Source organism: Euprymna scolopes, chromosome 8 (genome assembly GCF_053919585.1).
Source record: "Euprymna scolopes isolate OS-2025 chromosome 8, ASM5391958v1, whole genome shotgun sequence".
NCBI classification, from domain to species: Eukaryota; Metazoa; Mollusca; class Cephalopoda; order Sepiida; family Sepiolidae; genus Euprymna; species Euprymna scolopes.
Genome location: NC_136489.1, coordinates 151,624,886 through 151,637,538, shown reverse-complemented (window position 1 = coordinate 151,637,538; position 12,653 = coordinate 151,624,886). Strand labels below are relative to the sequence as shown.

At 33.0% G+C, this 12,653-nt stretch overlaps 1 protein-coding gene across 1 annotated transcript in view; it reads left to right on the top strand.

Moving 5' to 3' along the window:
* Positions 1-12,653, top strand: part of LOC145283844 (uracil-DNA glycosylase-like) — a 53,218-nt gene that overhangs the window by 35,588 nt on the left and 4,977 nt on the right. The window contains exons 5-7 of the mRNA XM_080132952.1: positions 177-219; positions 3,912-4,000; positions 6,402-6,580. Of these exons, the coding sequence (XP_079989078.1) occupies positions 177-219; positions 3,912-4,000; positions 6,402-6,580 (311 nt within the window). The remainder of the gene's footprint in view (positions 1-176; positions 220-3,911; positions 4,001-6,401; positions 6,581-12,653) is intronic.

Sequence of the window (12,653 nt, the reverse complement as noted above, 5' to 3'; positions counted from 1 at the left end):
AAACCTACAAAATATTACATTTATAAATAAGATTAGAAATCTTCAGTTTCCAGCATTGAGACCTCTTCCCCATTTACGTAGGTCTTATTATATTGTTTTGAATATTCTTTATCAGTTATCTGAATCTCTTGCATATCTAATTTCCCGCTAAGTTCAGTTTTTGTTTTTTTCTGTAGGTTTGTGTTTTAGTGTGAAGCCTGGTGTTCAGCGTCCCCCAAGGTCAGTAAACATTCTTATAATAAATCTTAAATTAATATAATGAATTAAAAAATATTTGAATACAACGGGTGAATCAAAGGTTTTGAAATAGGTTGCAGAAGTGCAATACTAACATTTCTGCCAAATTGTATTTGCAGAAATGCAAATATAAGCCCACAAAAGTTTTTTATGATCAAACAGGATGCAAGGATGGAATCAAGTTTTACAATATTTAGGTGATTTATTTGCTTTTTGTTAATGTTTGTGTGTATTATTGTAATAGTTGGGGTATCAGTTGTGTGGAAACGCAATTTTCTTTTTTTGTTAGCTGAAAACATTTTGTATAGTCCTAATGCTATCAAATGAACATGCCTAAGAAAACAAGAAAAAATCGTTCAGATTTACATGAAATTAAATTTTAACATACTATTTGTAAAAGGAACAATTGAACAAAGATATATAAGCAGTTAATGTCTCATTAAAATATAAATTTCTAAACTCTGCTTATGTTTGAGCATTGAATATTTCCATTTGAGAAAAGGAGGTAAAATACAAAATGACTTTCACTTGGTTTGAAAGTCCTCTAAATGACTGCAGATATGTTTTTAAAGGTGAAATCAGTTTCCACAAACGTAGCAACATCTATGTCTACACACACACACACACACACACACACACACACACACACACACACATTTTGATTGGTGGCTTTCAGGCTTAAATTAGTGGAGTATGGTTCTGGTTCAGTCCTTGAAAGCCATCCTCCTGAACATTACCTCCTCCAAGTAATACCAACTGGTGTAATCCTGGCATAAATTTTTCACCAATCTAAAGTGACAAGCATTCAAGATGCATTTAAAAAAAAACAAAAAATGTGAACTTAATCTTTTCACCATTGATTACATGTACATGTTCGGAGTGATTATTTCTTTTCCTACTTTTACCACTCCATTTATTTATTTTTTTTTTCCTTGGCGATCAATACAGCGGACATTAAATTGATGTCTATCTACCATCCAGAAGCATATAAATTACGAAAGTAGATAGATCAAAACATTAATAAATTCGAATATATATAAAGTAAACAAAACATTTGCATGGCCTTACTCTCAAGTAGATATGAGTTAGAATAATATGTGTGTCTTTATTTTTTCATTTTCTTCCTTTGGAGAATGTAATGTTGGGTATAAGGCAGCTAAACCAGCTGCCAACATTGCTCTGCTTTTTATTAAAACCAGTCGAGAGCTCTTTTTAGTATCCTCGTTGTTCCTTTAAGTGCAATTGCACTTGGTTCACCAGAAATATTAGTTAGGTAGGACTTCAGGTTCTTCTTCATAAGCTTTGTGGCACCTATAATATGATTGATATCTTCCCAAGATCCCAGTTTCTGAGTTCATGTTGATCACTGGTGGTATCAAGCTGTCTAAAGATATTGGCTTCCTGAGATGAAGGCCCTGTCTGTGGGACATTAGAATACACTGACTCCCCCCCCCCCCGCAGAGGGTAAAAGTCCCTCAATGGGTGTCCTGGATATGGCCTTAAACTATATCCAGTGGTGAGGCCCCAGCTTGCGGGCTTTGGGGAGTGTGGAGCCACCCTTTAATTACTATTGCTCCCAGGTCCACTCTGACCCGGAGTGGTAGTACCTGTTAGAGTCCCAACTATGGGTTAAATAGAAACTGACTTGAAAACAACAAATATATTCTATTAAAAAATTTTTCTTAAATCTTTGGATTCGGCATTAAATAACCCGAAAAGGGTTGATATGCCATAAAACAAAAACAACCAACCAATCCTGAGATGCTTTTTGTTTATCTACTTCCTTTTGCAAAACTTAACTATGTTCTGCAAAACCAAAAACCATATATATTGTTGAATATATATATATATATACACTTTTCCTTCCCATTTTTCCTCTCTTTCTATCTCCCCCACTTCCTGACTAGTTTCCTAACTTCAAATGTACCAAAAATTAATTCTGTAACCCTTTTTCCTCTCCCATTGCAAAACTCCTTCATGTTCTGCAGGACAGGAAACAAAATCGATAAAATCCACTATCAAACACTACAAACTAATGATTGAAAATACAAAAAGCTTGAAGAATAAAAACCTTCTACAAAATAACTGAATGCAACATGAATACTATTTCCAAAATAACTGGATTCGGCATTAAATAACCTGAAAAGGGTTGATATGCCATAAAACAAAACATTGTTTGTCCTGGTGCCCATTCGTTGTGTGTAATACAAAAAAATGGAGAAAACCTACAAAGTTCCATGATGTGGCAAAAATGAAGTTAGATGAAATAAAAATAAAATGAACAGAAAATTTTAAATTCATCTACATAGTCTCAATAACGGTGATATGCCACACGGAAAATACGAACAGTCGGTTTCATTTCTTGACCGAGTCTGTTGACTCATTCAGAAAAACAACCTTAATAAACAAAGTTAATTTTGGTTTAAATAGCATGTTCATCAGTTCGAATGTCACATTAATGAAAGAAATCTCATTATTTTTAAGTTTTTCTTATTTATTTTAAGCTGGGGATGGGGCATCCTACCAGATGTAAGACATTTGCCTGCTATCTCGTATATTCCAGCAGAGAGATCTTTTTAGGATTCTAACTGCCCCTTTAAGTGCAATTATTTGAATCTCTCTTGCACTTGGTTCACTTAGTATATTTATCAGGTAGTTTTTGAAATTCTTTTTCATGGGTCCAGTTGCTTCTATAATTACTGGAATGATAGAGATCTTCCTAAGATTCCAATTTCTTTTTATGTCGTACATAAGACCTTTGTATTTTATCTTTTCCCTCTCGGCTGTTTAATCCTTGGGAACACTTTAATGTAGTTGGCAAAATCATCCTCTCTTGTTAGGTATGAGATTGAAGAAAAGTCACATGGTCTCCTTTTGCCATGAAATGAAGACACGAAATCTGCTGATATTAATATTACAACTAAAGTAAATTTATTTACAGCATAGTTACAAATTAAAGATTGTAAAAGTTCATGGTGAAAGATGTATGAGTAATGTTACTTGCGTTTTGACCTTAAGAATCCTTGATGAGAGGTCGAACATCGGTTTGGCCATTTGCCAAAACTGGGAAGTTGTTTTCTGTCACATCTGCACTGAGGTCCAGCGAAAAGAGAATGAATATAAACTGAAAGTGAAGGTAGGCTGTATCGCCATCTTGTGGCAAGGAATGATATTACCAGAGTTAAAGAGTGATAATCATGTTTGGCTTCAAGTCATCCGTTTGTGTTTGTGTGATCGTTTGTGTAGAGAACTCAGTTCCTATACACTAACTTCTAAGGTTGCTTCTTTCTATGTCGGGTTTAATAGCTCTGTTTTCTAGATACGTAGCTGTAGGAATGGCATAATCATAATAGATGATGTATGGCTTATTTCCTACTGTTCTTCATGGTCTGAATTTACAAAGATGGTCAACACAAGTGTACAAAATCACTTAACCGTAGCGCCCTCTTACTTTAAAAAACATCTAAGGGAGATAATTCTGGTTCCCAACACTTGTATACAGAATGTTCATTGTACAATAACTTTTGTTTTTGTTTTTTTATACCAACATTTTGTAACTATTTTTTTCTTTTTTGTATAAATGTTTGTACTTTTTAATTGTCAATTAAATGGTTATTCTTTTTCTGCAATTTTAAAAATAATTTTCTTTCTCTTTTTTTTATTTTTGCTATCAGCTTAGCAAATATGTATCAAGAACTTTCCAAAGATATTCCTGAATTTAAATCTCCAGATCATGGCTGCTTGACTGGCTGGGCAAGTCAAGGTAAGTATATTAGCTTTGAATTGATTTGGTCTATATAAGTGGTTCCCAAAAGAATATAGGCACGTTTTCTTTTAGGGAGTCAACAGAAACATTAACTTTTTTTTATAACTTAATTACTTAACCTTGAAAAACTTTCTGGCCAAGATCAAAGTGTAGCATATGTTCTGATGCTACACTTCAATTTTTTGTTCTCGGTTAGTGGAGGAGAAATCTTTCACGACTGAGACCATTTTTTTTTTCCTTAAAAACCGACCTAGGAACCTAATTCTGAAAGCTCTGCAGTTACTTTCCACAAAGTAATGAATTTCTCAGAAATGTGAGACTGTCACTTTTTAGCAAATCAGAAAAAATAGAAGTCTCAATTTTTATTTATCTTTTCTTTCTTTGAATTGCTAGATTTACATCCTCTTTTTTGTCATTTTGCTTGCTTGATTGAGGGGGAGTCTTGCAGGATTGTTTTTTTATTCTTTCATGAAAATTTAAAAAAAAAAAAAAAACAGAAACAGTGTTTTGAAAAATGTCTACATCTCTTTATTCTAAATTTATCTTTTTAAATAAGACTATAAGAAAGGAGAAATCGATTCACTTGAGTGATGGTGTATGTTGGGGCAAGAGGAAGAACATTTTTAAAAAGGAAATGTTGGTATTAATATAGTGAGGGGACAAACAAAAAAGAGGGCAGTCATGTCCAATATGAATTCTTATGCTTTATTGGTATATCTTTTTAGCTAGTTATTTATATTGGTGATTTTTTTTTTTTTTTTTTTAAACCAATTGATTTCGAATGAAAACATTATGTACTTATCAATCATGAGGAAATTAATATAAATTACAAAAAATGATTCAGTAGAAAAATAATTACAAGTAAAAATACAATTTATTGAATTACGAGGTTTGTGTGTGACAAGTCCGTGTGACAAACAAGGGAGATAACCCTTGACCTTAAATTAAGGAGCTGCCATTTTTAAATCAACATTTTCAGAATGTAATTGTGACTGATTTTTTTTTTTTTTTTTTCAAATACTTCTAGTACATGTTCTAATGGATCATTTTTCATAGTTTTTGCAGTTTATATTGATTTCATCATGATGCGTGAATACATAATGTTTTCACCCGAAATGTGTTGGTTTAATCACCAATATATTGGTCCTGGATATGACCTAAAACTATATCCGATGGTGAAGCCCCACCTTGCGGATCTTGGGGAGTGTGGAGCCACCCTTTAATTACCATTCCTCCCAGGTCCACTCTGACCTGGAGTGGTAGTACCTGTTAGGGTCCCAACTATGGGTTAAATAGAACCTGACTTAAAAAAAAAAATATACTCCATTAAAAATCGTTCCTCAAAATAACTAGATTCGGCAGTAAATAACCTGAAAAGGGTTGATATGCCGTAAAACAAAACCAACCAACCAATATATTACTTTCATGGAAATTATCTCCCTTGAAAATTAATGAGCATATTTTAAGTTTTTTAATCCACCCCACACACTTTTTCTTTTTTTTTTTTTTTTTTTTTTTTTTAAATCACTTTAGTTTAACTATCAATATCAGCAAAACTATTGTATAGGAAAAATAGAACAATAGAATTACAAACACCAACATTAATTTATTTATTATAGGCTGCTTAAAAAATATTTATGCAAGTTAGGCATTCAAATAATCTGTCTTTGGGTTGTTCATCTGTATATGTTCCTATCTCTACTATTATATAAAATGAATTTTGTATGAGTACCCTATGGACTTAAACAGCTGTGCTGATTTTATTTAAATTTCACACATATGGACTTCATGTGTCTGGGAATGTTCTTGCATAGGTTTTATATCGGAATGATTTCAATAAGTATCGATAATCCAAAAAAAATCTTATTAAAGAAGGAATTCTGATTTTGACCAAAGTTAACACTTTTATATAATTTAACATCAAAAGTGTATTTGAAGTCTTATTACCACACAAGCAGTAAGGCCCGGTGTATAAACTCAACAGAAGGTTCTTTAAGACAGTGGCACGTTCAAATATAGGAGTGATAAATGAAAAAAAAAACATTTGAAGCTTAAATATCACCAGAACCCACCAGCCTTTTTTATTTTACTTAATCATTACTTTAATATCAATACAGAATAGTTTCAAGATTTTTCTTTTAATTCTTTGCTGCTTTCATTTATGTATTCTAGTATAAACAAAAATTAGATGAAAAGGTTCAATTAAGTAAGAATAAAGATTGACTACAAGGGGAGATAATTCGTTTCTCATTAATTAATGTTTGATGTTTTTTTTTTAATTTTTATTTGTGATACTGGATGTATGGACAAGTAAATTAATATTTAGGAGATTATCAATCCTCATCTCAAACTTTGAAATCTAATTTTTTTTTTTTTTTTTTTTTTTTTTTTTTTATAGGTGTTTTATTGCTGAATGCGTGTTTAACTGTTCGTGCGTCGCAAGCAAATTCTCACAAGGACAAAGGCTGGGAAAAACTAACTGATGCCGTCATCAAATGGCTGAATAGCAACCGTTCTGGTCTTGTCTTTATTTTGTGGGGAGCATATGCTCAAAAGAAAGGATCTTTTATCGATCAGGTAAATCATTTTTTTTAATCCTTTGCTATGAGGCTCCATAATTTGTGTATTCATTATTTTTGCGGACTTCATAGTTTTTGTTTTACCACGCTTCAGCCAATTCCTCTTCTGGCCTTCTTCAGGTGATTAATTGCAACATAGGAATGCCGAGTTTTGTAACTTAGCCACAGTAATTACTGTCTTCTATAGTTGTTGTCTTGTCATGTTTTTCGCCAACCAATTCTCTGGCCTGCTTGAGCAGGATTGAAATCGCTATCTTCGGCCAATGCTCACCTAGAACCATAGAGACTCGGTTCCTCCATCTACTGTGTCATGGGCCCTGAAGCAGTGGATAAAGGTGTTGCATCTCTATGGTTCCAGGTGAGCATTATCTGATTTCCATCCTGGCCAAGCAAACCAGAGGATTAGTTGGTTGAAATGTGGTGAAACAAAAACTATGAAAACAACAGTCCATAAAAGGAATGGATGCATAGGTAAGTCTTGTTATCCTAACCAGCAAGACCGATAGAAATTTCACAGTTTAATCAAAATAAGTTTTAAAATTATCACAGTGTCAAAAATGATGGTATACTTTTTCATGTAGTTTTATTTATTGTATCATTAGTTATCACTAGTGATAGGACGATTCTAATATTTTCCCCAATTCCGATACAATTCATTATTAATCTCTAAATATTTAGCTATAGAAGTGTTATTTTGTCCCGATTACTGTAAAACCACATCTTAAATGTGCATATATTTTATCAAACGTAAAACACATTTGTGACGGTGTGATCAAGAGATTTTAGTCCTACTGGAAGTTTAAATCAATAAATATTTATTTTATTATTGCTACAAGCAGTGGAAGATGTTTCTTAAACTAAAATCAAATAAAGATAATTTAAGGAATCGGTTTTGGCATCAGAAAATAGGCTCAAAGTTTTCCGATACCGATTCTGATACTGCAAATTAATCATCCCAACACGAGTTATCACACGGGTATTTATAAATAGTGCGTAATTTTTATTGATGAATTGAGTGTGGTCAAACTTAAACATCCATAAAGAAAAAGAAAATCTTTAAAAAAAAGAAGAAAAAAATTAAATACCTAATACCTTTCTCTTTATGTCTGTATTTTGAATTTTTCAAAGAATATAATTATATGAAAAGTTATGGCATCAAATGATGCTGATATTGTGATGAACGTGTACTACACTTTGATCTTAGCCAATTTTTAAACAAATAAAACCAAGAAAACTATATATTTAGTGTGTGAACATGCATGTTTTTAAATAATTTTATTTATTCATGCCAATAATATTGTGGGGCCTTCGTTTGCACAAAATTGAATGAGATGTAAACAATGTACTTACATGCATCGTGATTATTTCGCATTTCCATCAGATAACACGTTAGGAAACATGCGGCTAGTCAGTACTGAGACCTGTGATAATTTTGGAATACCTGTTGCTGTAAGTTTGGAATTCAAAGTAACTATAAAGTCATTTTCTCTAATCCGTGATAAGTGTTTTGGGATTACAGGTTTTATCATATGGGAGATATAATTGTAGGCTTCACGTTGAAAGGGGAAAACTGAAAATTTAAAGATCAAAGAAAACCTTCACAAAATCTGCTAAAATAACAATTCCCAAACTTGCACAATGATGAAAAGGAAACTGAAGCAGAAAAAAAAAGTTACAGAAATTAAGGAGAAAAAAAAAAAAGAAGCAATCTCATATGAAACTCGTGTCGTGTAAACTGAAATTACATCTTTTCCAAAAATGTCATTTAATAAACTTTTGGTACTGGTACGGTTTTTGAATCAAACTAAATTAGTTTTTGTCGACGCAGAATTATGAGATGAAAAATACTGAATCAAAAAGGACATTGAAATCAAATTGGAGGTGGCATTCCAACATGAAAAAAAAAAACATTTAAAGCAAGAAAAAATGTCTTTGTTTGATGGAAAAAAAAAAAAAATGACGTGTGTGTGTGTGTATATATATATATATATATATATATATATGGTGGATTCTCTCATCGAAGACAATGAATGAGGATTCGGTATGCAATCTTCAGCAGCTTCTAAGCTCTGTGCCACCACATGTATAATTGCAATCCTGTAGACATCCGGCACACTCCTCCGCAGATGGTGAACTTTCATATGCTCGTCAGTCAAAGATGCCTTCTCGAGTGAACAGATAACCCTGCTTTGCTGCGTGCTCTGAAACCACAGTGGCATACATATTCATTTTTAGGTGGATTTTTCTTGTGTTTTGCCTTCATATTTGTACGAAGGGTGTTCCTATGACAAAGGCGGTTATGTTCAAATTCTTTGATTCCCAGGAAACACATCTTCCTCCATTCTCTGTGATCCCCTGCTGCACTCTCCCAGGAACTCACAGAAATTCCACAACGTTTCAGGTTGTCTTTTAGTTTATCTTTGTAACGAAGCAGGGAACGGCCGATTGAACAGCAAGAATTTGTCAGTTGCCCATAAAAAAGTTGCTTAGGAACTCTGAGTCATCCATTCTTACAAGATGACCCGACCACCGCATTTGTATCCTGATCAAAAATGATTCAATACCAATATATATATATATATATATATATATATATATATATTTTTTTTTTACAAGGAAATCAAATTAAAATTTATTCAGTACTGGTCCAGTATTTAGACCAGATAAAAATCAAACTGTTTTTTTTTTTTCTTTTTAATCCCCAAAACGAACCTACATTATAGTTGTAAAATTGCTCCCAAAATCGTTTGTCCGTTTGTTTGTTTGCACTTGTCTCAATAACCACACCTTGGATTTTTTGAAATTTTGCACAAACATTAGTCATAGTGAAAGTAAATTTTTCACTAATGGAGGGGGACTCCACATGCTAGTCTTGTTCCACTTGAAATAAAATTTGGAGCTCAGCAGGAGCTCCTTGTATTTCATGTAATTTTTTTTTTTTCAGATTATCAATGTGTCATCACCTACCTCCTAATGTTTTCAGTTTTTTTTACTTTCATCAATGTCTTATCTACTAGAAGATATAGTGATATATCCTCCAGATGCATCATTTAATATGATTTAGTTTTATGGTTTGTCACTTTTTAAGATGTTGGTTTCTTTTTTATCAAACAAAGGCTGGCTTACTAGTAGAATTTGTATGATGCCAAAAAACAACATGCTTACAATGAAGCATTAAGTTGTGTTTTTCAATCTATAAACTTTTGTCGTATTCAGAAAGCTTAAAAAAAGTTTTATTTTTTTGTATTTGTTCAGAATTCTCCTCTCATGAACCTTCAAATAAAAATCTGAAAAAGGATGTGCTTGCCAGTGATGGAAAAAAGCATTTTGTATACCAAAAATCATATTAAGTGGTTTTATTTTTAAATAAGAAAATCAAATTTTATGACTAAACTACTAGTGCCGATCTTGCAGCAGTATCTTGAAAACAGTCTGAAGGAACAATGGAGATAACTCCATATCAAGATTTTAGAAAACTATTCTTAACGTGGGTTATGGAGAGCATTGAAAAAACTCAATTCACTTAAAAATTCTTTTTTTATAAAAATAAAATTACTTGATCAATTTATGTGGTCTTTTGTGAAAGATATTTTCTTTTTGTCATGGGTACGTACATCATACAGATTTTTCTATATATTTGTTTTTTGTTTGTTTCGTAGGGCAGGAATTCTGGATAAGTTGGGTTTTTTTTTTTTTTTTTTTTTTTTTATTAATAGTATCTGCCACCACATAGGATTCATGTTTGACGTCACTTTCAAGATAAGATATGTGCTTGTTTTCTTATCAAGGGTAGCTTATTGGTAGAGTTGATATGTTTTTAAAACCTGAAATGAGTGATGAAACATATTAAAGTGGCTTTCATTAAGAGTCACACTTTATTTACAAAGCCATTTGGCAGAAGTGACATCAGAAAAATTTTAAGTTGCAAATGACCAGCACTGTATGTGATGTAGTTTTATTCAGTCTTTGTTTGAACTTTTATAACAAAATTATTGAACTTTCGGGTTTGTATTACTGTACACATAGATTCGAAAAAGTTGTCAAAAAAACAAATATGTAACAAATAAATGTTATCAAAGGCAAGATAAGTTACTTTTCTACCAAACTGGATATATTTTTCGTGTTTTTAGTCAATGTAACATGTTTATTCAGTCCCAAAAACATAGTGTTTATCGATGTATTGGAAAATTCAAGATGGCGCCCGACTCTCTTTTTAACACGGTAAGTTTGGGAAAAGGTGTTATAAATTATAAACTAGACAAAATACTATTAAAAACCCACCGAATATATGTCAACCTATGTCACGGTAACATATTGAGCAAGTTTCTAACAGTATTTTGTCTAGTTTTATATTTATAGCACCTTTTCCCAAACTTACCGCGTTAACGAGAGAGTCGGGCGCCATTTTGAATTTTCCAATACATCGGTAAACACAGTATGTTTTTCGAGCTGAATAAACATGCTACATTAAATAAAAACACAAAAAATTATCCAGTTAGGTAGAAAAGTAACTTATCTTGCCTTTAATAACATTTATTTGTTATATATTTGTTTTTTGACAACTTTTTCGAATCTGTGTACAGTAATACAAACCCGAACTTTTATAACAAAATTATAACCTTTTATTATAGAAATATGTTTATGAACTGTGTTCTTTTTTTTTTTTTTTTTTTTAATCAAACATTAGAGGTGTTGGTAATTTATTTATTTTTTTTTTTTACGTGCTAGAACTGGATGACAAATCAAACTTCATCAAGCGCTGCATCAACACCAACAATTTACACCTATCTTCATTCCTCCACTTACCTAAATTCAAACCATCACGAAACCTCAAACTGCATGGAGAAACTCCTTTAATATCTTCACCAACATATTGAAGAATTCAACGCCACTGAGCCTAAACTAATGATAACTTCTATATTTATGCGTCATAAAATAATTACAGCCTTAGACCAATGTTACCACTAGACAAATTCACATGGCTACTACACAAAAACAACCCCACACACCCTCTTGGACAAGAGGGCACCACTCCTAATATTCATGCACACCCTAGTCACAGACCTCAGGAATTTTGTCACACACGAGGAAAAGGACCTTCTTAGTATCCAACCCAAATTCATTATCACCTAGAAAATTAATGACACTCTTTTCAACTTAATAGCACACTTCTGCAGTGCAGTCTACAACCTAAAATGGCTATCCACTATCAACACTCGCACTCCCCACACTACTGGCGGATTCCCCAACTAGATCACCCGTTGCGTTCTCCACCCAATGACCCAGAATTAGACATCAAGTTCTCAAGATTGAAACACAACATTTTCGACATTATCAAACACAGACAAGCAAGCATTGTACAAAACATCTCATACAAACAACGCTGCCTACTTGAGAGCCTCAAAAATGAAGACTTTCTCTTCCGATAAAGGGAAGGAGTTCTACATCATACCCCAAGACACATCTTGCACTCACACACCTAAGAAATGACACCCTGTGCGCCTAAGAAATGACACCCTGTGCGCCTAAGAAATGAAACCCTGTGCACCTAAGAAATGACACCCTATACACACCAGTAGCTGACCTCACATCCACACAGATCCAAAATCATATAAACTCTGCATGGACCAACATATGTAGAAGTAAAAACCTCCCCAACAAACATAAACAGAACTTCATCACTAAAAATAGCTAGCTCTCTACTTTTTACCACCTCATTAAAACCCACTAAACCACGTCAACCCCACAAATTAGACCAATAGTGTCAAGTATCGAAGGACCTTTGTATAAGATCTGGCTTTTCATGCAACTATTCAAATCCTTACGCTTCTCCTTCCCTTGACATGTCATCAGTTCCGATGAAGTATTCAGATGTCTACACACCCTTCAAACTTAGACAAAACAAATGCACTTTTGGTCTCTATGTAGTTACCCTTTACACTACAGCACACCCAGCTTCACTGACCACATCTCCTCCGATGACTTATAGTGCTTCAACCTTACTCCCTCAGACATCCACAAGCTCTTACTCATAATAGTCGATAACACATTCTTCATATTCCAGCACCAAA